General features: G+C 51.3%; 2 protein-coding genes across 9 annotated transcripts in view; one reads left to right on the top strand and one right to left on the bottom strand.

Moving 5' to 3' along the window:
* Positions 1-380: 380 nt before the first annotated feature.
* Spaca9 (sperm acrosome associated 9) lies at positions 381-9,759 on the bottom strand. 3 transcript variants are annotated; one of them, XM_090330874.1, is made up of 5 exons: positions 9,622-9,757; positions 5,184-5,362; positions 1,981-2,183; positions 1,112-1,259; positions 381-446 (listed from the first exon to the last, which is right to left on the bottom strand). In XM_090330874.1, the coding sequence occupies exons 2-5, from the start codon at positions 5,331-5,333 to the stop codon at positions 435-437; spliced, it is 513 nt and encodes a 170-aa protein (XP_090187000.1). In that variant the 5' UTR covers positions 5,334-5,362; positions 9,622-9,757; the 3' UTR covers positions 381-434. The 3 variants fall into 3 exon arrangements, with proteins under 3 accessions (XP_090187000.1, XP_090186998.1, XP_090186999.1); XM_090330872.1 differs by having other exon boundaries at positions 381-1,259; positions 9,622-9,759; XM_090330873.1 differs by lacking the exon at positions 9,622-9,757 and having other exon boundaries at positions 381-1,259; positions 5,114-5,195.
* Positions 9,760-10,349: 590 nt separating this feature from the next.
* The window catches only part of Ak8 (adenylate kinase 8), a 97,402-nt gene continuing 82,606 nt past the window's right edge, over positions 10,350-25,145 (top strand). For 2 of the 6 annotated variants that reach the window (XM_090330865.1, XM_090330871.1), the window contains exons 1-4: positions 11,759-12,549; positions 13,229-13,313; positions 18,426-18,475; positions 22,553-22,666. In XM_090330865.1, the coding sequence (XP_090186991.1) occupies positions 12,457-12,549; positions 13,229-13,313; positions 18,426-18,475; positions 22,553-22,666 (342 nt within the window). In that variant the 5' untranslated portion in view covers positions 11,759-12,456. The other 4 variants (XM_090330866.1, XM_090330868.1, XM_090330870.1 and 1 more) reach the window with 4 other exon arrangements.

Raw genomic sequence — 25,145 nt, 5'->3', positions numbered from 1 at the left:
TAGAGACCCCCCTGTTCAGATTGCCTGGCCTGAGACTAGTGGAAAGTGACGGTGATGACGACCCATCCCTGTGTGGTTTCTCAGGTGCTTGCCTGCAGTTCAGTCCTGCCTGGCCCACCTGACTGGCAGGAACAGCACCCTGGAGGTGGTGCACTTGTACTAGGGCTTTGCCACACCTCCACGTTTAACTTATGCTGGTTAAATGGAGATCAGTCTCACAGACTTTTCTGCCTGGACTGGCTTAGAACTGAGGTCCACAGATCTTAGCCTCATGAGTGGCTGAAATCACAGGCATGAGTCACTGGTGCCTGGCATAGCCAGGGGCCCTCTGCTTTTCTCTCAGGGGTAAAGCTCAGGAGACCAAGGCAGGCAGGCAGAGAGATGGTAAAACATTTTTATTCTTGACTACCCCCGAAGAAGCAACAGTATACAAGCTAAGTCGTCCCCTGTGAAGGGAAAAACCAAGAGTCAGACCTTACTTCTGGCCAGTGTAGAAGTCAATGACATATTTTACAGTGTTTGATCCTCTACGTGGAAACCAGGCCTGAGCCACATGATGGAATCCTAGCTTCTTCCATGGTCTCCATCTCCCAAAGAGACTCATCCCTTCGCTTTGGTCCAAAGAACTGAACACATTGAGTGGAGGGCCTTGGTGCAAGCAGGACCTGGATATCTGCACAGGGCCCTTCCTCGGAGACACCCTCTGCCAAGGTTCTGTCTGGGCAGTTCATCAAGTTGGGGACACTAGCCAGCCAGTTCAGAGCTTACAGAAAAGTTAGAAGTGAAAGCAGGAAATTCTCAACAATGTATTATCCTCCCTTCAGGGTTCATAGCGTGGACTGAGTGCCAGTGAGAATGGATCAACCAAGTTACTTGACTGGTAGAGCAGGCCCCTGGCTTTGAGTTAGTGTTTTCCACCAGGAGGCCTCCAGGGGGGCTTTGAATGTCCTTTATTTTTCCCCCTAGGTTGGACGCTGTCTTTTGCTAGTTGCCTACACTCCTGTTTCTCTTGTTTGCTTAACTGGGTGTCTGTGGTCCGGGCAGGCTGGGCAGGCTGGGCAGACGGAGTGGCTCCCACTGCGGTTTCCTGGTGAGATGGGGTCGCACTCACGTGCTGCAGCACTTTGCGGGGCAGCTTCTCTGAGTGGGCGATCCATTCTTTCATCAGGTCCAGGATTATTGGGATGAGGCTGACCACACCTCCATAGTGGTTCCTGGCCTCATCACAGCTGAGGTGGTTCACCACGTCGTGCGGGTACCTACAGGATGGGAGGGCAAGGGTAGACTTGCAGTGGGGGCAGCAGCTGCCAGCCTGCACACAGCAGTCACCCCATCGGGTCTTTGAACTGGACTCTGTCCCCACAGGTGGGGGCTAAGGACCCCAGGTGTGTGTGGAAGTCATTGACCCCGTGGCTTGCAGGAGCCTGGACTGACTAGGAGCTGAGAACGTGCTGCCTTCTTTTCAAAGTATGTGTCACGCACACGGCCTCCCTGAGACTCAGGCACACTGTACCACTGCACCATGTATGCATGCTTCCCTTCTCACTGGGCCTGGACCCAAGTGTCTAAGGAGGTGCTGTATACACCTGCACCATAGCCTTTGTGGGGATGGGGAAGGGGGATGTGGATGTTCTGGGCCTGCGCACTGTTCCAAACTTTTTTTTTTTTTTCCTCTCAAGGCTAATACGTTCTACCACTTGGACCACAGCTCCACTTTTAGCTTTTTTGGTCCTTAGTTGGAGATAAGAGACTCAAGGACTTTCCTACTAGGAATCAAACCATGATTCCTCTGAACTCAGCCTCCTGAGCCACTCAGCCTGGCTCATGACCTGGTTTTAATCAGGCATTCCTGTAGGTTACTAGGAACTAGGGAGGTCTGGACAGCAGGCATGTTCCCCAGCAACAAGAAAGAGAACCCACTCAGAATCTCCCAGCACCTCTGTCATGGATGCCTTGCTGCCAGGACCGGAAGGGACTTACTTTGCTCTGAGGCTGCTCAAGTCGTTGCTCTGGCTAACCAGGGTTTTACATTTCTCGAGGAGGTTGTTGGTGACTGGGGTGCCTGAGTGCAGGACCTCGAAGCGCTGGCAGAGCTTGTTCAGGTCAGAGCAGATGTCTAGAAACATGAGCAGCACCCGCCGGTCTGTGGAGTTATTGCAGTAATGGTCCATGTAGCTCTGTACCTGCCAAGGCCAGCATGCTGTGAGCCGAGCTGTCAGCCCCTAGGGAATGCCACTCCTTCCCCTCCCAGCTCCCCAGGGTCAGCATACGGATTAGGACCAACAGTTATCATCATCATGTGTTCTAGACTCCAAGCAGAATGTTTTCCACACCTGCATGCACACACGCTAGGATGGACACAAACTCAGGGCCTTGTGCTCTCACTTGGCTTTTTGCTCAAGGCTAGTGCTCTACCACTTGAGCCACAGCTCCACTTCTGGCTTTTTGCTACTCCAGGCTGCCTTCAAACCTGAGATCCTCATATGTCAGCTTCCTTAATAGGATTGTAGGCCTGAACCCCAGGCATGTGTGTGTTTGAGCTCAGGGCCTGCACACTGTCCTTGGGTTTTCTCAATGCTTGAGCTCTACCACTAGAGCCACAGCACCATATCCGGCTTTTTTCTATGTATGTGGTACCAAGAGTCGAATCCGGGTCTTTTGCATGCTAGGCAAGCATTCTACCTACCACTAGGCCAAACTCCTGGCCCCTGAGAATTCTTTTGTCAAATTGTGCTATGTTTACGTGGTAGAGAAAGATTATCCATATGAGAAAAAAATGTGGCTTCTCCATCCACATTGAAAAATCAACTCCAAGAGGATTAGGAGCTTAATTAAGTACTACAAATAAAACTTTAAAAATCCCAATGTGAATGTTTAGGAAGAAACCTTTCTTTAAAAATGTTATGCAAGGGTCAGGAACATAGTCTGGTGATAGAGTGCTCGCCTAGCATATGCAAAGTCCTGGGTTTGATTCCTTGGTAACACATACACAGAAAAAGCAGGAAGTGGTGCTGTAGCTCAAGTGGCAGAGTGCTAGCCGTGAAAAAGCCCAAAGACAGTGCCCAGGACCTACGCCCCAGGACTGGCAAAAAAATAAAAAAGTTATGCACGACACAGATTACTGATTCTCTGATCCATTTTTCTACTTTTCTTTTTCTGTGCCAATCTTGGGACTTGAACTCAGTGCCTGGGTGTTGTTTCTGACTTTTTGTGCTCAAGGCAAGATCTCTCCCACTTGAGTCACATCTCCACCTCTGACTTTTTGGTAGTTTATTGGAGATAAGGGTCTCACAGACTGGTTTCAAAACACAATCCTCAGATCTCAGCCTCCTGTGTAGCTAGGAATAACAAGCATAAGCCAGGGCCGGGAGTTTGGCCTAGTGGTTAAAGTGCTTGCCTAGCATGCATGAAGACCCGGGTTCGATTCCTTGGTACCACATACATAGACAAAAGCCGGAAATGGTGCTGAGGCTCAAGTGGTAGAGTGCTAGCCTTGAGAAAGTCCAAGGACAGGGCTCAGGCCCTGAGCTCAAGCCCAGGACTGGCAAAAAAAAAAAAAAAGCCGGAAGTGGTGCTGAGGCTCAAGTGGTAGAGCTCTAGCCTTGAGAAAGTCCAAGGACAGTGCTCAGGCCCTGAGCTCAAGCCCAGGACTGGCAAAAAAAAAAAAAAAAAAAAAACAAGCATAAGCCATTAGAATCTTTTTTTTTCTTTTTTATGCTGGTCCTGCGGCTTAAACTCAGGGCATGGATACTTTTATGCTCAAGACTAGCATTATACTACTTGAGATACAGCTTTACTTCCAGCTTTGTGTGTATGTATGGGGTGGGGGGATGTTAACTAAAGATAAATCTCATGGGCTTTTCTCTTGGGCTGGCTTTGACCCAGGATCCTCAGATCTCAACCTCCTGAGTAGCTAGGATTACAGCTGTGAGCCACAGTGCTTGACCTCAACTCCTTTTCTTTTCTTTCTTTTTTTCTTTTTGACCTGTCATGGGACTTGAACTCTGGGCCTGGGCATTGTCCCTGAGCTCTTCAGTTCAAGGCTACTGCCCTATCCTTTGAGCCACAGCACCACTTCTGGTTTTTTGGTGGTTACTTGGAGAGAAGATTCTCACAAACTTTTTAGTGCCCAGGATGGCTTTAAACCATGATCCTCAGATCTCATCCTCTCGAGTAGTTAGGACTACAGGTGTGAACCATCACACCCGGTTCTCTACTCCTTGATGGAGTAGGGGTGGGGATTCTTCCTGGGTCAGGATCTTTCTCCACTGACCTGGACTTCCCAGGCCAGGGTGGGAGGCCTGACCTGATGCTGGATCTGGCCACTAGGTTGAACTATTCATTTCAAAGCACTACGTTACCATGTGATGAGGGGGTTATAGCCTTTACTTCCTCCAACACCCTACTCTTCTCAGTCTGGGGTTTCTGTGGCTGAGGGTGGCATAAGCAGTGGGGGAACCGACAACGTATGTACACAGCAGCTGTATCCCTGAGCTCCTGAGTGAGCAGGAGGCCTCTGGACACCCCTGGGTCAGGACAGGTCAGGGAAGAACCAATACTAAAGATGGAGAGTAAGAACACAAGGTCAGGCTACTTTCGTAGTTTTCAAACCTGCCTTGCACTCTTAGAAGGTCGACCTTTTGGGACATTTGCTTTTCAAATACTTGAAGGACACCTACAGGGGCCAGTGAGCTCAGTGTGACAATGGGTAGAAGGTTCTTTGGCATTCCTTCTCTGCTCATCATTCAAGTTAACAATGAGAGGGAAATCGTGCAAACATTAGCAGGTGGGGAAGATGCTGCTAAGCAGCCAACAGGTGCTCATACCTGTACTTCTAACCACTCAGGAGGCTGAGCTCTGAGGGTCACAGTATAACCCCCCACACCAGGCAGAAAAGTCTGTTTCTTACTTCCAGTTAACCAGTCAAGAGCCAGAAGTAGAGCTGCGGCTCAAATAGTAGAGGGATAGTGACCAGGCTGAGTTTTAAGCCTGGCCAGTAAGTCTTACATGCCCATTTTAAACTCTGGTTAGTCACTCTCAGATCGGGCAGGGGATGGAATGAGGGTTTTGGTCCATTCGTTCGGATCTGAGACCTGGGGCGCTGCTGTTTGACCTGGGAGTGGGGAGCTGGGCTGGGGGAGGCCCCCGTGGCCTGCTCGTTCATGCCCTCGCCGGGGCACCACCTGCTCAATGCTGGCAATGGGCCGGATCTTGTCGTGGGCGTTCTCCCGACAGTGCTCCAGAGCTGCGATGAACGTGAACTGCTGCTGCTGGAAGAGCTTGTTCCTCTGTTCAGTGTTGCGGAGGGACTCCTTGACCTCATTCATGGTCATCCCTGGGGTCGGCCAAAGGCAGGAACAATCTAGGGGAGAAGAGCCGGGAAGCCTCACACCCATGCATGAAACCGGCTGCACAAGGAAGGAACGAGCAAAGCCTGCCTCTGTCTGTCCCTTCTCCTGTCAAGGAGGCAGCCTATCATGAAATGTGACTCCGTTCCCGAGTGCTGGATGGTGCCACTGGCCTTCACTGTCTGTCTGCAAACACGTTCACATCCACACACAATGCACAGTCCCTCACGGCCTTTTGGCTTCCTCGTGGTTTTACCAACCCTTCCCCCCACCGCCCCTCGCATCACCATGAGTCAGGGTTAGAGGTGGTGATGCCAAAGTGGGCCCCAAGCCAGACTATGGAAGTGGAGAGGACCACACAGGACGCTGGGCCAGGAAGGCACAGTCCAGGCTTCCAGGCCTGAGGACAGGCTGCCGAGGCGATTCTTTCTGTTGTTTCCCTCAGCATCTTGGGGCTGAAGCAGAAGAAATAGGATAGACCAGAAAATGGTTTCTACAGAAATGACAGCTGGATGAATCAAAACCTGGACACCACTGGGAGGAGGCCCAAGTGGAGCAAATTTAAAGGAGTGTGTGCCACATCTGCCAACAGATGGAGCAGCTTCATCTCCCTGGAGGCAGGCCAGGGCCAGAGCCTCCCATCCCTAAAGGGGGCAGAGAGAGGGGAAGTAGGGCCATGGCCCCATCTGCGGAATGCCTGTCATAGCCTTGGTCTCCTCCCCAAAAGGCAGAAATGGCTCACTTGGGCACAGTGATTTACTGCTGTGTCTCCCATAAAGTCAGGCTTAGCAGGGGGTGGGGAGGGAGTACCAAACTCGGTGCAAAATTTTACTCCTGTACTGCCTAAAACTCATCACATTCCCGAGAGAAACATTTTAGTAAAAACAGTTTAAGGCCAAAAGTTCACAAAGAATACATAATTTTAAAGAAAGGACTGATTTAGTGCTTTGGAAAATAAAATCAGTAATAGTAATCATATATATATATACACAAATGCGTGTGTGATGTGTGTACATATATATTTCCCCCTCCTCCCAGTACAGAGGACCTTTGCTTGTGAGGCAGGAACTCTCAAATCCCAGCTTTTTAAATTTTTGTCTTTTTTTTTCCCCCAAGGCAGCATCTCACTGTATGTCTAGGATGGCCAAAGGCTGCAGTCTTGTTACCTGGTCACTGGGGATGACAAGTGTGTATCAGTGCTCTGCCATTGGACACTGAGATGGACACTTGTGAATTGTATTTTTTGTTTTCTTGCCAGTCCTGGTACTTGAACTCAGGGCCTGAGCACTGTCCTTGTGCTTTCTCAAGGCTAGTGCTCTACCACTTGAGCCACAGTACCGTTTCCAGCTTTTTCTATATATGTGGTACTGAGGAATCATACCCAGTGCATGCTGGGCAAGCACTCTACCACTAGGCCAAACTCCCAGTCCTGTTGTGAATTTTTATGCCGACCTTGAACCACAGTTCGGAAGTAGCTAGGATTACAGACTTGAGCAACTGAGCCTGGCCCCAAATTTTTCATATTCAAATGGGGTGGGTCATTAGTGTCTTAACTTAGAAAATATTGTATTAAAGCATGTCTTGATTATCAAAACTCTAGGGCCCCTTATGCCTAGTTTGAAGTCAGAGTGGCAAGAGGTGATTTCCAGGGAGAGGGGAGTGTGCTGTTAGCCTGGCCCTTACCCATTGGGCTCCATGCTATGGTTGGCAGCAGATAAGGTGGCCCTAAGGTCATCTGGGTTCAGATCCTAGCTCCACCCCTTTTTGTTGTCTCCCAGCCTCAGTGTCCTAACATGGTGGAAAACAGCTCACCTGAGCCTTGGGGAGCATGATATGAGAAACAAGGGGAAGGCAGGGACCCTGGAGCCCAGAATGGGGGGGGGGAGCCTCATGGGAGTCCTCAGGCCTACTGAGACTAAACTGCAGGTGACAGAGGGCCTGCCATTGTAACAGGTGCCCTGTGCACCCCCAGGGAAACACTAGTTGCTATAGGAGGGGAGAGAAAAAGCCAAGCTTAAATAGCAGAAGAGCCTAGCACTGGTGGCTTCTGCCTGTAATCCTAGCTACTCGGGGGGGGGGGGGGGGGGGGGGGGGGGGGGGGGGGTTGAGATGTGAGGATCAAGGTTCAAAGCCAAACATGGCAACAAAGTCTATGTGACTCCTATCTCTAATTAACCACCCAAATGCTGGAAGTAGGGCTGTGGCTCAAGTGGTAAAGTGCTAGCCTTGAGTGAGAAAGCTAAGGGACAGCACTCAAGACCCAAGTTCAAGCATCAGTACCAGCAAACAAACGTAGACACACACACACACACATAACTAAAAATAAAATAAAAATAAAAATCAGGGCTAAAAAACAGGTAAGCTTGGACTTATCATCTCTGCCTGGTTTTCCCGTGGGTCCTTCCTTCCCTCCCTCTGTTCTTGAACAAACATTCCAGACAACAGATTGACCAACCATGGCTGGATAGAGGACATGAAGAAAATACCAAGGACCTGGAAAGTTGCCTGTTTCTAGGGTTCACCAAGTATATCCTGGGCTGTGCTTCAACTCTCACTACTACGCCTTTTCTTTCTCTGCATTTCAAAGCAAGGACTGCAAACATTGTGTGTGTGTATACACTTGCACCGGTCCCAGGGCTGAGCCCAGAGCACTGTCCCTGAGCATTTTTACTCAAGCTTAGTGCTCTACCACAACTATACTTCGGGGTGAGGGTTATCTTTTGTGTGTCCAGCTCTCTGACACCCTGGGACTGCCAAGTTCTCCACAGCCAACAATGCTCCCTTGACTGGTGGCCCCAAGACCCCCTGAGAGCAAATCTAATTCAGTTCTTGATCCTAGCAACTTGTGACATGCACACCAAGAATGTCATGAGAAGAGCTGTAATAAGCTATCCAAAGTGATTGTCCCTTGAACGGAGTCTCAGCATCCAAATTAGTGTGGATGAAACATTCAAGGTACAGAACTTCTTGGGAGGGGAGGGAAAGGTGATTGATTACCCATAGGTTTTAGACTTTAATTGATTTGTATTTTTCCATGCTGCTCAAGAAGATTAAATCCTGGTATGAAAAGTGCCTAGGGCTTAAAATAAATGAGGAGAAAGGCAAGTCATTTCAGAAATGCCCAGGAAGCAGACCGCCCCTCTCCACTGCAAATTGTAGGCTTGGTTGTGTTCTTTGTCCTGGAAAAGGCAGTTGCCTTTTCTTCCCAGCTGTCTTTGCAGTTGGGTTTGACAAGCCTGGCAAGATGTGTGGGCTTTGAGAATGCACTCTGGGGACCAGAGGCGGCCTTGTTGGCTTTTTATTGGCGGTGTCTCCAGGCTGTAGTCAGGGTGTCTAGTTCTAGTCCTGGCTCTGCCTCTGATTTATCAGGTGGCCCTGGGCAAGATTTTCCTCTTTGGGGGCCTCACTTTTTAAATCTGTAAAATGAGGAAGTTGGGATTTGAGGCTCTTCAAGGTACCTGTTGGGTTTGTTGTTGTTTTATGCCAGAACTGGGGCTGAACTCGAGGCCTGAATGCTGTCCATTAGCGTTTTTCACTCGAGGCCAGTGCTCCACCACTGGAGTTACAGCTCTGTTTCTGGGTTTGAACCTCAGATCCCAGCCCCCAGAAGCGGGGGTTACAGGCATGAGTACCAGGCTCTCGCGCTGACTTGGGGAGGGCGGCGGTGGGGAAAGCAGACCCAGCCTGCCCACTTGTTCTCCACTTCCTTGCGTCAAGTAGGAACACAAGGCCCGATGGTACCGCGTGCTTTCCCCACGCCAGCTGCTCCCGCCTAGCGCGGCGATCCACTGCACGCGGGTGGACCAGTCACGGGGACCGAGTCACGGGTGCTAAGTCCGCACAGCCGCTCAGAGAAGCCACGACTTCAAAACGTGGGCCATCAGCGTGGCCTTCCTCACTAGTACACACACACACACACACACACACACACACACACACACACACACACGCGAAAGTGGGCAGCGCGGAGAAGCGGGCCTGCAGCTCCCTCCTGAGGGCGCCCCCGACCCCCCCCCCCGCGGGCTCCGGCCCCCCGCCCGTCCCGCCCCGCCGGCTCCCCCCCACTCCACCCCGGCTTCCCGCCCCGGGCTCCGGGCCCCCCACCCCACCCCGCCCCGCCCCGCCCCGCAGGCTCCCCTGCACCCCGGGCTCCGGCCCCCCACCCCGGCTTTCCGCCCCGGGCTCCGGGCCCCCCACCCCGCCCCGCCCCGCAGGCTCCCCTCCACCCCGGGCTCCGGCCCCCACCCCACTCCGGCTTCCCGCCCCGGGTTACCCTTGCTGATCGCGGACTGGCCCTGGCCTCACAGAGCGCCCGGGGACTGCCGTGGCTCCGTGGGTGAGTGGCCCCGGAGGGCGGGGGGCCCTGCCCAGGGCTCCAAGGGCGGACGTGGGTGGGTGGGGGCCGGAGACGCAGCCGCTCGGGCCTGATTGTGACTCCGGTGCCATAGTGATCGGGTCACGTGGCCGCGCTGCCCTGCCCGGGACGCCGGGGTGCGGTGGGGTGGGGTGGGGTGGGGTGGGGTGGGGGGCCGCGGCCGGCTTCCCGGGCTCCCGCCGCCGCTTCCTCCGCAAACGCCCGCCCCGCCGCTGCTCCAGACGGGGAAGCCGAGGCTCAGGAGGCAGATCCTGGGCTGGCCAGGGTGCAGGCACCGACCAGGCACGGCTACAGCACCCGAAGCCGGGGGTCCCCACAGAGGGGCCCCTTCGACGACACCTGTGACCCAGCGAAAGCGCCCCGCGGGGCCCCCGCTGGGAGGCACACGGGGAAGCGCGAGGCTGGGTGGGAGAGAACCAGGCCCAGAGTCCGCGCGAGGGGGCGGGGCCGAGGGAGGAGAGGGGCGGGGCTGCTCGAGGGGAGGGGCCTAGAGAGGGGCGGGGCTGCTCGAGGAGAGGGGCGGGGCCTCGACGGGGCGGGGCTGCTCGAGGGGCGGGGCCTCGAGCGGGCGGGACTGCTCGCGAGGGGGCGGGGCCTCGCACCGATGACGTCAGGCGCGCGCGCTAGCGACGCGGTTACTAGGAAGCGGCTCTGCGGGCGACATGGACGCGACCACTGCCCCGCACCGCATCCCCCCTGAAATGCCCAAGTACGGGGAGGATAACCACATCTTCGAGCTGATGCAGGTGACCCAAGGCTCTGTGGCGGCGTCGGGGCGCGCGGCGAAGCCCCTTGCTGCGGGCCTCGAGCTGACCTGCGGGGCTCAGCCCGGGCTCCTGTGAGATGGCGCTCGCAGGAGGAGGTCTTCTGGGGGACCTTGGGGTGCCGCGCCCCCCCGAGGTAGCTGACAGCCACGGCGCCGCCCACCCCTTTCCCAGCCGGTCCCGAGGCCGCAGGCACAGCCCCCACCCCTGCCCGTGGCCTCCTTGAACCAAAGGCTTTTAGAGGCTGGGCTGTGAGGGCCAAAGGGTGGCTGAAGCTCCGTTTGCCAGCAGCGTTCGTGTGCTGCTTGGGGTCCACCCCCTCCCCAGAGGCAGCTCCCCTGACCCATGCACTTGAGAGCCAGCCTCGGTTAAGAAACCCGGGTGGCCACCCAACAGGCTTCCCTTAGAAAGTGTCCATTGTCTAGGCAAAGAGGAGTCTGATCAGAAAATAGCTAAAAAGCTGGGTGCAGGTATTTCAGGAGGTCGAGATCTGAGGACCACAGTTGGAAGCCAGCCTGGAGAAGGAATGTCTGTGAGACTCTTATCTCCTATTAACTAGCAAAAATCCCAAAGTGGAGGTGAGGCTCAACTGGTAGAGTGCTAGCTTTGAGTTAAAAAGTTAAGGGACAGCACCTAGGTCCTGAGTTTAAACCTTAGTATTGAGTGTGCTCACACACACACACACACAAATAGCTGTTAAAAGTTGAGGGAGGGGCCGGGAGTTTGGCCTAGTGGTTAAAGTGCTTGCCTAGCATGCACGAAGACCTGGGTTCGATTCCTCTGTACCACATACATAGAAAAAAAAAAGCCGGAAGTGGTGCTGAGGCTCAAGTGGTAGAGCTCTAGCCTTGAGAAAGTCCAAGGACAGTGCTCAGGCCCTGAGCTCAAGCCCAGAACTGGCAAAAAAAAAAAAAAAAAAAAAAAAAAAAAAAGTTGAGGGATAGGAGTTGGTCAATTGGAGAGTTGCTGGGGATATAGTCACCAGAATGTCTTCAGGTGTGATTGATTGGTTTCAACAGGTGCCTGAGAAACCTTTTAGTTCCATGTTTACAATTCATCATTTGGGTGTTCTTTCCATGGTTTAGGCACTTTTTTTGTAACATTTCTTTTCAGATGATTTAAACTCAAAGTTACAGTAATGTGGAGTTTTGAGATACCCCAGTTCCCTTGGCAATGATATCTGCACGGGTGCAATACTATTAAGACTACAGGCTTCACTCATTTGGATTTCATCTGTTTTCATCTGCACTCTGTGTGTGTGTGTCTGTGTGTGTGTGTTGATTGTGTGTATGGGCCTATGAAACTTGATCAGTTCTGATAGATTCATAATTGCTACTGTACTTCCCGTTTTAACTTAGTCTTTCCCTGAAAGCAACTTATTTTATGTTCCCCCTTATCCTAATCAATGTCATTTAAGATTCGATGTATTTATTTTTCTGATACATGTGCAACCACTGAATCTAAGCAAGCTGTCTCAAATCTTCACGTACATCACTCATGTATATAGATTGGCTCCAGCCTGGCCATTGAACAGATGGGGGAAGGAGCTTACTGGGACAGGAGAGAGCCAGGACTTCTCACAGTTCAGTTCTTTTTCTTACTATGCCATGCTCTCTACTTGCCCCAGCGACTCAGTTCATTTTTTGTGCCATTTGTTCTATAGCTCTGGGAGCTGTTTTCCCTTGGTTTGCTTGTTCAATAGGAGTATGTGGCCAGAGAATCCCAGAACTCTGTGATGTGTTTGTTTTTAATTGGTTATTGGACTTGAACTCAGGGCCTGGGTGCTGTCCTTGAGCCTTTTTTCGCAGGGGTAGCACATTAAGCCATAGCTCCACTTGCAGTTTTCTGTTGGTAAATTGAAGATAAGAGTCTTACCGACTTTTCTGTCCAAGATGGCTTTGCACCATGATCCTGAGTAGCTGGGATCACGGGTGTGAGCACCAGTGCTCCGTAGCCGCTGGTACCAGTGATGGCCATGTTCTACAGCAAATATTCGGGCTGTGGACCTCCAGTGTACTGCCTGAAGACCCGGTTACACAGAACCTGTGGCCTGTTTGCTGGAGTGAGCAGGGACAAGGGGAATGGGAGCACAGGACAAATGGACACATTCTGGGCACATACGGTCAGGAAGGCCTAATTCCATGAGATCCGAGCACCCAGGAGAATTCAGCTAGGAAAAACCATGAGGAAGAGCTGCTGGGTGCCTGAGGCTCATGTCTAATCTTAGCTCCTCAAGAGGCTGAGATCTGAGGATCCCAGTTCAGAACCAGCCCCAGCTCCACATCTGGAAGTGGAGGTATGGTGCAAGTGGTAGAGCCAAAGGAGACTTCAAGGCCCTGAGTTCAAACCTCAGTACCGGCGCTAATAACAACAACAACAATAATAATAAACGTTCAGGCTGAGGAGAGAGCAGTGCAGGAGAGTGGACAGAAGACTTCTATAGGCAGAACAGCTGGAGCCAGGTGAGGGTCGTGGATTTTCTGCTCTGCACCAAGGCCATGGTCCCTCCAGCTCTGCCTCCCTCCACATCCCTTCCTAGCAGCACCCACTCAAGCTCCCTCATGCCTCTGCTCACAGGAACCTCAGCAGGTATCAGCAAGAGCAGGGGCCAGGTCCCCTGATGCAAGCATGAAGGCACATGGGGGGGGGTATAATGGAGAAAGCCAGTGCTTAGCTAGTATCCATGGCAACCAGGGGCCCTGCAGATGTTAACCCCCTGAGTGTCTGCCCTGTGCCCACAGGCCATGCTGGAGCAGCTGCTGATCCACCAGCCCGAGGACCCCATCCAGTTCATGATCCAGCACTTGCTTCGGGACAATGACCACGGTGAGTGCCTGATGTGCCCTGCTGTCCCCTCCTCTCCTCCTCTCCCAGGAGGCCCCACCCTGGGCTCCACCCGTGTTGGAAGGAAGGTGAAAATAGGGTAGGGCTTTGACAACTTGGGGTAGTTAATTGGAAAAAGCTTTCCATTTCTTTTGGAGCCTCACTACTAAAAATTCTCTTGCCAAGTTATTGAAATGCAAACCTCAGAATAGCCCACAGAATCAATTATTAATGCTTCCGCCTGCCCTCGCTGATGTCGCCTGTTGGGTTTAAGCTCTCTGATCACTGAAGATGGGTTTCTGGTATACCTAGACAGGTGAGCACTTGGGCTTTTCTGATGCTCTCATTAGCAGTGCCTGCTAATGAGTTCCAGAGCTCCCAAACCCCAGCATGAGAGCAGAGCAGCCACACACACAGCCAGAGCAGGTAGGAGGAGAGAGCAAGGCGCTCAACAAGCAGGGTCCCTTACTGCACCCCATGTCCATGTCTTGCCAAATAGATAGCCATTTCTGTCCTGGGTGAGATGTCCAGGGGAGCTGGTGTCTTGACAGTTCAGTGTTTCTCCATTGGAGTCCTGGCTGCTTTAAGCTATCAGCATGCCAGGGGAGGGAGTACCTCTGTGACTTCAAGGGATGGATGTAAGCCTGAGATGCCCTTTTGTGGGGTCATATGGCCTAGGGAGAAAACCAATGTCAAGTCATTTAAATTAAAAATGTAGGGCCGGGAGTTTGACCTTAGTGGTACAGTGCTTGCCTAGCATGCACGAAGACCCGGGTGCAATTCCTTGGTACCACATACGTAGCAAAAAGCCAGAAGTGGTGCTGAGGTTCAAGTGGTAGAGTGCTAGCCTTGAGAAAGTCCAAGGACAGTGCTCAGGCCCTAAGCCCAAGCCCAGGACTGGCCAAAAAAGAAAAAATGTAGGGGCCAGGAGTTGGGCCTAATGGTACAATGCTTGCCTAGCATGCGCCTAGACCCAGGTTGGATTCCTGAGTACCACATACATAGAAAAGATGGAAGTGGTGCTGTGGCTCAAGTGGTAGAGCACTGGGCCTTGTGGAAAGCCCAAAGACAGGGCTCAGGCCCTGAGTTCAAGCCCCAGGACTGGCAAAAACAAAACAAAATGTAACTGGGTGCTGTTGGCGTATGCTTGTAATCCTAGCTACTCAGGAGGATGAATTTTGAGGATCATGGTTTGAAGCCAGCCCAGGCAGAAAAGTCTGTGAGATGCTAGCAAACTACTCAGAAAAAGCCAGAAGTGGTGCAGTGGCTCAAGGGATAGAGTATTAGCCTAGAGCACAAAGAAACTCAAGGACAGTACCTAGGAACTTCAAGAAAAAAGAAAAAAGGTAGAAAAGCCAGTGCTAGTGGTTTATGCCTATAACCAAACCACTCAGGAGCTAGGATTGGGAGCATCATGGTTCAAGCCTACCCTGGAAAAAAAGTTATTAAGACACCTTCTTCCCATCCCACCAGGTCATCTAATGGTTGGGTATGGTGGTCATGCTGGGCAAGACGTAAGCAGGAGGATTAAAGTCCAAGACAAAATTCCTGGCAAAACAGTGAGAAATTACCTGAAAAATAAATGAAAAGGGGTTGGGAGCATGACTCAAGTGCTAGTGCAAACCTATCAAGTACAAGGCCCTGTGTTCAAACCCTAGTATCACATGCACACACAAACAATAACATGAAGTGCATGCAAAATGAAAAGGAAAGGAAAGCCAAAAGGCAGTAAGAGCAATGGGAGACCTGAGGGGGACAGGCACAGGCCAGTGGTGACACCAAACCCCCAACCAGGGCCTTCAGACTTCCGGAGGCTGGAAGTGACAGCCAGGCTCTGCATGTCTCTTGGCCTGTTTCCACATCTGCAAACTGAGCCCCAGTGACACCACACTCAGGACAGGTGTGGTGTCCAGTCAGATGGCTGGCAGAGTGAGGCAGGATCTCCCTAGATGCCGGAGTATGGGCTGCACGGGGATTTGAGAGATGCCGTGTTAGTTTTCTGCTTGTGGATTGAAAGTTGTGAGCTGGGCATGGGTTCATGCCTGTTATCCTACTCAGGAAGCTGAGATCTGAGGACTGAAGTTAGAAGCCAACCTGGACAGGAAACTGTTTTACCTCCAGTTAACCCACAAAAGCCAGAAGTGAAGGTATAACTTAAGTGGCACCGCACCAGCCTCGAGCAAAAAGCAAAACAAGGGTGTGAGGCCCTGAGTTCAAGTCCTAGGACTGGCCTGCACTGCGCATGCGTTGTGCACTTTGCACATACACATACACACATGTTGTGAGAGATGTGATTAGCCACACTGGTCATTTCTCCTGCTCATTGCATATCCTGCCTGGGGGCTGTGTGTGCCCTGCTTTGCATTCTTGAGCGTCAAACCCCTCAACCTTCCAGGCTTCCCTCGGTCTCCAGCCTGGACATGAAAACATGGAACCTAGACAGATCTCATCTCCTGCCACTCTGGCCACAGACTGACATCACACTGTCAACCACATTGCACCAGGTTTTGATGTTTGAATGTCATTTGGGTTGACCACCGTGTAACCTTTGACTCCTAGACAGCCTCTTCCTTTGTGTGGGTCCCTGTGTTACCTCCTCCTGCGCATTCAGTGGGCTTCTGGCTTTCCAAAGAGTGCCTTCCACGCATCATTTATCCTGCCCTCCCCGTCGTTCTGTGTCATGGGTCCTGGCTGAGCTCAGCCTCTTGTCTGTCTCTGAATAGAGGGATGCTTTCCAGCTGCAGTCTGGGGATCCAGTAAGCCTTGTTGGGGGGAGGTTAGCTTCTCCCCGCAGCCCAGGCTCTGGGCTGGCAGCATTTCTGGCTATTTGGACATCTTCAGTTTCCTTCCCAGCCAGTTAATGAAAGAGGATGAAGACCTGGTGGTCCTCTCTCCCCTTGCCCCAGCCACTCCAGGCAAGTCAAACAACAGCTGGTGGAGGAGGGGGAGGAAGGGGGCCAGCTGCCTTTGTGACCTTTCCAGTGGCAGGGTGAAGCATGGAATCCATTCAAGCCAAGCCTCTTAGGATCTAGAACAGTTCCAAAGCCTTGGAAAGATCCAGTAAGCATTTCCAGTGTCCTGGACTACTCATCAGATTGGCAGGCTTCCTTCTAATCATCTGGAGCCAGGACCTCAGCCCTGCTGCCGCCTGGTGAACTGTGGGCACACTGGTGTGGCAGAAGGGAAGGCTTAGAGCTCATCACACCTGTTAGCACACGGGGAGCAGAGCCAGTCCGGCCCAGCATTGGCAGCCCCTTCCCACCAGAAAAGCAGATTTAGTACAAAGTGAGCATTTACAGTGGCCCTGGGCAATATTAAAACAGGCGGTGGTGGATATAATGGTGTATTTCGTTTCTTATCAAACGTTTGTCCAGGAAAGCTGTGTATTAGAGCCCCAATACCTAAGGGTTTTCTTGTGAATTTTAAATCATGCTCCTAGTTAAACCTCAAAAGGCTTTGCGGATGGAAAGGTTCTTTGATTTCCTTTGAAGCGGTTGGGGGAAGTTGATTACTCTTGGCAGTCAAGCAGCCTTTTATGACACTGTTTATAAATAATTACTCAGGAACTGGGCTGGAGTTTCAAGATGTTAGATTTTAAGAAACTTAAATTAATCACATAAATGAGTACGAGAAATGAGGTGGGGTGAAAGCCCTCGGATGTTTCGCTTTTTAAGTGTTTTCAGAGATGAGAACAATTTGGGAGCCTGAAGGAAGGGGAGGGCTTCCCCCGCAAGTTTGGCCCAGTAACTGCCAGGAAGAAAGTGCTACTCGGTGTTGTGGTCGCCACAAGTCTCCTCTCTTTTCTGGCTCCCCCAGCCCCACGCCTGGCAGTGTCTAATGCAGACCTGTGGCTAGAACCCCCCTTAGCGTGATGAGACAATGGTAACAGGCCCATGCCCCTGTCCACCAGTCCCTCACTTTGGTCACACAAGTGCTCTCCCTGTGACCCAAGGGAGCCTCCAGTTCAGGGCTGGAAGGAGCCCCCCTCTTTGGTGGCCCTTCCTGCAGTCCCCCTAACCTTGTGTGGCATTCTAGCTCCTCATCCTTTGAGTGTTCCCAAAGCCACCTCATCATCAGACTTGGCCTGGGGGCAGTGTTTTTCTACCTCCACCCACCCCACCACCACCCGAGGGAGGGTGCCGGGAGGCCTTGCCTCAGCTGAAAGGCCAATGCAGAGAATGGCATCTGTCCCTCAGTTCCTGCATGGGAAGTGACAGCCAGACCCTGGGTACCTCCTGACCTGGGTACCTCCTGACCTCAACTGCAAAGTGAACTCCATTGGCCTGACACTGAGGCACTGAGGCAAGGTCTGGTGATGGGCAGACCCATTAGTTTATAGGTACCCCTGGGGACCTGCTTCCCACCTGGAGCGGGAGTGGCCTCTGCTCAGCAAGCATACTGTTTCCTTCCCTGACCTGTTCCTGCAGCCTCCCGCACCCCATCCCCCATGGTCGTCTCCCCATTTCCAGTGGTTGGCATCTACTTTATGCTTTGGTAGTTGCTTTAGAAATTCTCCAGTTCTGAGAACATTCCAGAGCCAAGACTATAGCCACAAATGAGCCATCAGGTTTTGTTTTGTTTTTTCCATTTGCATAGAAATGCTCATATTTGAAAACAAAGACTTTCCTGCCTTGGGTTTTATAAATCTGGTTCATGTACTCTAGGCCTCTTTTCATTATTTTCCTCTGTAAAATGATGGGGGATTTGCTAAATAAAAAGTTATATATATATGTATATATGTATATATAACTTAGAAGGTCAATTTACATAAAATACAACTTTATTTGAGAGAATGTCCCTGAGACAAAGTCCCTGTTTAAAATGCTTTATGGTGTTTGAAATCCCAATTGTTCTTGATATTTATTAGTTTGGCAAATAAGCTGCCGTGTCCATGTCCCCATGGAGAGAGAAAAATAAACCATCTCAGTGATCGCTTACCACTAAACACAGACAAGTTTCCTGGTAGGAGCGGCTCCCGGCCGCTGGGTGACAAACGGACATGTCAACAGCAGAAATGAAATCTGGGGAGGGAAGAAATAAATACGCCGAGTGCCACCACCAGGGAGGCTGCTCTGTCATGCTGAGTGGTGACATTCAAATCTTTCTATTCCACAGTGCCGAAGATCGTGGTATTAGGTCCACCCGCCTCGGGGAAAACAACCATAGTAAGTGCACATATTAAGTGTTGTGTTATTGTCATCCCTCATTTACACTCCAGCTGCAAGGCACTGCACCTCCGTGGATTGTCTGGGTAACCCAGCCTGGCGGCTTCTATTCCTTCCTACTTTCTTGTTATAGAAGACCGTATATGTTCTTAGTATAGAAAATATACAAAAACACAGTGCCCCAACCACCCTGGTGCAGCCCTTGCAGAGTGTTCTCACCAATCCCCTCCCCCCCAAAAAAGTGTAATTGCACTTGCCACCTTCACTTTGTTCTCTCTCTATGGAAAGAAAATGCAGCATTACAGATCCAGCAAGCAGCCCGAGCACCAATGGCTCACACCTGTAATCCTTGCTACTCAGGAGGCTGAGATCTGAGAATTGTGGATCAAAGCCAGCCCAAGCAGAAAAGTCCATGAGACATTCATGGACAGTGCCCAGGCCCTGAGTTCAAGCCTTAGGACCCCCCCCCACATACTCCATAGATCCAGCAAATATGTCAGTCCCGTGGAGTCCTCTTGAGCGGGCGCTGGTGTTCACCTATGGTTTCATTTCTTGTGTTTCTCCTTACCCCACACTCCAGGGCTTTGGATGGAACCAGGGCCTTGCATGTGCTAGGCGACGACTCTGTCACCAAACTTAGTGGACTTAGACCTTAGTTCCCTTTTTTTTTCAGTGTCAAAATTGTGTTCAAATTTTAATCATCTGACATGGAACTCTTTCTGTCTCTTAAAATCCTGTTAGTGAGGAGGACTGCAAGTGTGGTAGAGTGCTTACCTAGCATGCACAGAAAAAGCCAGAATGGTGCTGTGGCTCAAGTGGCAGGGTGCTAGCCTTGAGCAAAGTGTCCAAGGACAGTGCCCAGGCCCTGAGTTCAAGCTCCAGGACTGGCAAAAAAAATCCTGTTAGTGAGCACCAGGGAATCCTACCCTAAAGACAGAGTCCTTGCTCACAAGGCAGGTAGTTATAATTGGCAGTCTTGGATCTTGAACTCAAGGTTTGAGCCTTGATCCTGAGCTTTTGTGCTCAAGGCTAGCACTCTACCACTTGAGCCACAGCTCATCTAATATGTTGGTGGTTAATTGGAGGTAAGAATTCCATTGCCTTCCAGCCATGCTGGCTTTGAAAGACCATCCTCAGGTCTCTGCCTCTTGAGTAGTTAGGATTACAGATGTGACCCACCAGTGCCCAGCTTCACTGGCACCTTTATTCCAAAAAAGGACTAAGATGGCTGACCCTTGCACAAGACACTCTGTCTGCTGTGCCTTTAGAATTAGCTTATCTGATCTGTCAGGAATCTGTCCTTCCGTCCTTCTGTCTATGTATAGTTTCCCTATTGGACTCCTCTGTGTAGACTGTCACCTTCCACTCCTCTCTGCAGTGAGCCTCTCCCCCCTTGAATCCAACCACTGTAACATGAATCACCATGGTATGTGTCACTATGAGAAACCAAAAGCTAACAGTGCTTTGAAAATGCAGGTCCCTGGACTCCCCTGGGATAGAGCTACCAGGACAGCTAAGCTGGGAAGGCCCCAGCAGTGATCCAGCTGTTGGGACCGCCCATGGGGTGGGACTTGTTCCCAGTGAGTCCAGCCACTTAACATGCACTTAACATCCTTTTTTTTTCTCATATATTTTTTTATTGTAATTAATAGAAGGGTTACATGATATTTGCCAGATAGATGGTGCATTAATTCCCATACATTGATACCCTTTCACATGTCTTGGTCCCCATTTCCCTCCTCCCGACCCCCACCCCTCATCTTGTTTTCCCCCCTTCCCTATCCAATTTCAAATAACCAAATACAAATATATCCAATATATCAGGTAACAAAGTGAGGTAACAATATGAGATGACCAAGGGACAGTTGTTGTTCTTAAGGTACTATGCAGCACCTTTTGATAAGGGCTTTTGTCCCTGACACTCCCTACCTCATCCCCAGTTCTGGAGCTTTTCTTTGATCACAAGGAAGGATTCACTGGCAAGAGCAGGCTCCAAGCTCAGGAACTTTTGTCTTAAACAACTCGGGTTTTATTTGCCTCTTGTTTCCATGAGCCCAACTTTAACTTGAGTTTCAGTGTGCACTGAAAACACACAGTTTGGGGCCAAGAGTTTGGCCTGGTGGTAGAGTGCTTGCCTAGCATGCACGAAGACCCAGGTTCGATTCCTCGGTACCACATACATAGAAAAAAGCCGGAAGTGGTGCTGTGGCTCAAGTGGTAGAGCTCTAGCCTTGAGAAAGTCCAAGGACAGTGCTCAGGCCCTGAGCTCATGCCCAGGACTAGCAAAAAAAAAAAAAAAAGAAAGAAGAAAGAAAACACACAGTTTGTAGTGAAAACATACATGCCCATGTCGGCATACACACACTGGCACCACACCCTTTCCTGCAGACGGTTCACATACATTTTGTCAAATGTCCTCCACTTTGAAAGCTTGATCAATGAACTATTTTAGCTATCCAAGAGGACCAGAGAATACTGAACATCCTCAGGCCTCACCTCATCCTTTTTGCCATCTCTGTGTGATTTTGTTTCCCCTCACGCTCTCCTGCACTTAAAGCAGGCATTTCACTGAGGAACTTCAGTGGTAGGGATTTTATACCTAGGCTTAAAAGTTCCCCTGGAATCATCTCATCCTCCTCAAAGGGGAGATATATCTGAGAAATTCAGAATAACCATCTAAAATGTAGTGAACTTGTAGAGTGGGAGGTGAACTTGACATTCCCTGGGGTTCGTGCAGATTCACGTAGGCAGTGGGTTTGGTCTGTGGTGGGTCAGGTCCTTGGCAGTTAGAGTTGAAGCCCAGGCCCATTGGTGAACTCCCTGTCCACAGCTCTCAGCTAAGGACATCACGTGTGGAAAGTTCTTCTCTTGTTGACTGTGCACAATAGTCACCAAAGAACTGAACATTCACTTGACCAGCGTTTATCATGACCCAATATTTAGGAAAAAAGTGAGGCTAGGCACTGGTGGCTCCCGCCTGTCATCCTACTCAGGACGCTGAGATCTGACCATCGTTCAAAGCCAGCCCAGGCAACAAAGTCCATGAGACTCTTTATTATTTTTTCTTTTTGCCAGTCCTGGGACTTGGCCTCAGGGCCTGGGCACTGTCCTTGGGCTTTCCTCAAAACTAACACTCTACCATTTGAGCCACAGCACCACTTGCGACTTTCTCTGTGTATGTGGTACTGAAGAATCGAACCCAGGGCTTCGTACATGCTAGGCCTGCACTCTGCCACTAGGCCATGCCCCCAGAAAACTAGAAGTGGTTCTGTGGCTCAAAGTGGTAGAGCACTGGCCTTGAGTGAAAGAGCTCAAAGACAGTGCCCAGGCCCTAAGTTCAAGTCCCATCACCAACAAAAAGAAAAAGGCCAGTGGCTCACACCTATAATCTAAGCTACTCAAGGAGGCTGAGATTTGAGGGTCACATTTGGAAGCCAATCTGGACAGACAAATCAGGGAGACTTTTATTTCTAGATAACCAGCAAAATGCTGGAAGTAAGGCATTTTAATAAGGTAATAAAATGTTGATAAATTAATAAGGTAGAATTAATTTTTAAAAAGTTTGCTTATCAAAAACATTTCAGAAAATAAGACCTGGCCATAAACTTGGAGAAAAAGGTTTGACATATGTCTGACCATTCTGGATGTATCTCACACAGATCAAGCAGTAGACCACCAGCCACAAGCAAAAAGCTAAGCTAGAACACAAGGCCTAGCGTTCAAGCTCCAGCACTGGCAAAGCTTGTGACCCACAAAACTTGCAAAGGTAGGGCCAGGGCTGGTACAGACCAGTGGGAATCTTAGGCTGGGAGGTTCCATGTGGATGTGGCTCTTCAGAGGACCCCCGCCCCCACAGACTGCACTCTTCCCTATGGCCAACCTGTTGTAGCAGAAGGACCGAGGCATCTGTTTTCAGTTGTTTTGTTCTGTAGACCAGGGAGACCTCACACTCATGATCTTCCCCCTCAGCCTCCTGAGTAGGGGATTTCAGATGTCTGCCACCACATCAGGCCTTGGATGGACCCAGTGTATTTATCACTGTGACTGAAGTTGTCTTTTCTGCTTTCCTTTCTTCAGGCAATGTGGCTTTCCAAACATCTGAACAGCAATCTTCTCACTAAGGAGAACATGATGGGAAAGAAGGTTTCTCCTGTTGCTACGGAAGCCAGGAACTATTACCAGAAATTCAAGGTAAGGCTGGCCCCGTGCTTCCTGACACACACTTCTCCCTGCCCCTGTTTGCTTGGCCAGTTCTATTTTCTTCTGGGTTAAGTAGAGAGCAAAGGCCGGATGTGATAGGAGGAGGGATCCTGCGGCTCAGGGGAGAAGACCCCTGATGGTGGGGGGTGGGGTGGACACAGCTCTCTTCTGTCCAGGTGGGAGTCCTGATAGTCGAGGCTTGCTCCTTTTCTTCTTAGGGTCAGCCAAGTGTAGGGGGCAGATGCAGAGTGCAGGTGTCCATCCTGCAGGAGGTGGGCCTGGAGGCTATCAGGATGTGTGGGACTGGGCTGGACTATGAGTTGAGAGGGATGCTGGCCTGTCCGGGCATTTCTCTGCAGCTCCCTAGGTACCCGGTGCACAGCACCCACCCTAAGGAGCAGACAGATCCCCTTCTGCTCTACTCAGCTCGCATCATGGGGGAGGACGCTCCAGGAAGGACGCTCCACGAGGGTCCCTGCGCTCTTTGCAGCACCCCGCTTGCTCTGTTCCTGCAAAAAGTCCTTTCAGAGGACGTGCAGGGCTTGAATGCATGGCCTTTGGTTAGTAGAAATAGAAACAGAAAGTATTTCCTCCAAAATCTCTTGGGTTTATGAAGCAGAGACATGTCTTTTCAGCTACATGCCTGGGCCTCTGGGGCATTCCCCTGCTGGCACCGGACATGGCCGAGGAAGTAAGATCCCTGTGTCTGTTGAGCACTCAAGGCTGACAAAAGTTAGGGTGTGGGATGTGGACTCCCCATGCTGGGTACCAGGCAGCCACTTGTTTTGTATAGTGGTTAATCTAGGCCTGTAGCTACCTCAGGGTTCAGAATTCACCCTGAGTGACATCACAGGGTCCCCCTCCCGTCTTGCAGTGCTCTCTCTCCAGTGCTCATGCAATGGCAAGGTCTTCACTGTAGGCTTGAATGGCCAGTGTTCTTCCAAGAACTTGGAGTGAGACTCTAGACATTGTGGGATACCAGCCAATGGTGGCAGCAGATAGATGTTGTTGGCCAGCCCATAGTTTCAAGTCACCGGAGTGCATAGGGGCTGTCTGGAGAGAAAGGGCCTGCAGGGGTCCAGGGCACTGAGACCTGCTGCACCAGGGCCTCTCTCAGCCCCTTTGGGCCCCTTAGCTCTTCTCACCACTCTCTCTAGCTCCCTGGCTTCTTCTCTGCTGTCTGTCTGTCTGTCTTGACTCTGCTCTTGGCCACTCCTGACAGCTACTCCATCCTAGCCCCTGTCCTCATTTGGACAGAAACAGCTCAAGGACAAAGTCTGAGGAAGGGCATCTGGAATGAGCTGGTCAGGCGCCCCAGGCAGTCAGCTCTGGTGTTGGGTGAAGCCCTGGCTCAGGGCTGGGAAGAGGTGAAGTGGAGGCCATGGGAGGCACTCAGCCCCAGGTTTGTGACAACTTGCTGGAGAGGGAAGACCTCATTCACACAGTAGAGTCACCTCCCCACAATTTTCCCCGAAGCCCTGGGGGAGGCAGAGCTGTGGTTGCGGCTTCAGGGACACAGGCTTGGCAGGAAAGTGCCTCTCAGATCCTGCTTTCTCTGCTTGTTTCTAAGCTAAAGATGCTTCATTAGGTTCCCAGAATTGAGCCCAGAGGAGGGAGGCGAGGCAACTCCTCCCGGGCTTCGTTACGCTAATTACCAGCCAAGTTCAGACCACATCCAACGCTTTCAAGGGTCTTCTTGAGGTTCCTGGTTCAGAAACACGGTGGGGAGAAGATGAAAGGCAAGGGTGCTGAGCTTAAGAAGCAATCTGTCCCAAAGTGCCCAAGTGGGTGTGTCAGGCTAGGCAGGGCCTCATTAACTATCATCTTCAATTCGTCTGCTGATTGAGTCTTTACAGTACAGTTCACCAGCAGTGACGGTCCCTTCGCACACCTGATGTTCTCAACCAAGTTCTAGTGGTGTTGGTGTTCACCAAGCCATCTCCTGATTGCCTGCTGTATACAGGGCGCAGTTCTGTGGTACTCTCCTTAGCCCTGGAAGCTGCCAGCCGTGGGCGAGAGGCAGTACCACCAATCTGAATACCAGCCAGTGTGCAGGAGGGCAGACCGTGATTCAGTCCCATCATTGGTGGCAAGGTTGACTGGCTCATTTATCAGTTTACTCAGATTAGGTTTCTCCACCTGCCAAGATCTAGGTGCTAGCTCGGGCTGGGAGCAGTGTACAGGCTGGGGGCTAGCATGTGTGAAGCCCAGATCTACTCCCAGTACTGCAGGAGAAAAAGCAGAGGGGGTATTCAGCTTGTCTGGAGTCGAGTGTCCAAACCCAAAGCCAAGGCAGAGCTGCTGCTGGCATGTGGAGGACCCAGGGCACGCCGAGATTGACCCAGCCTTTCTGTGTGCTTCTTGCTTTACTACGAACACCAAAAGTGTCTGCCGAAGTGAGAGAACTGTGGAAAACCCACTGGTCCCAGCGCCCAGCTTCTTGCTTCCTGTTCTGGCCTCCCTGGCTCCC

The sequence above is a fragment of the Megascapheus bottae genome, chromosome 3, assembly GCF_031878675.1.
Source record: "Megascapheus bottae isolate mThoBot1 chromosome 3, mThoBot2.hap1, whole genome shotgun sequence".
In the NCBI taxonomy this organism is placed as follows: domain Eukaryota; kingdom Metazoa; phylum Chordata; class Mammalia; order Rodentia; family Geomyidae; genus Megascapheus; species Megascapheus bottae.
Note: the sequence above shows the minus strand (reverse complement) of the source record. Positions and strands in the feature narration are given on the sequence as shown.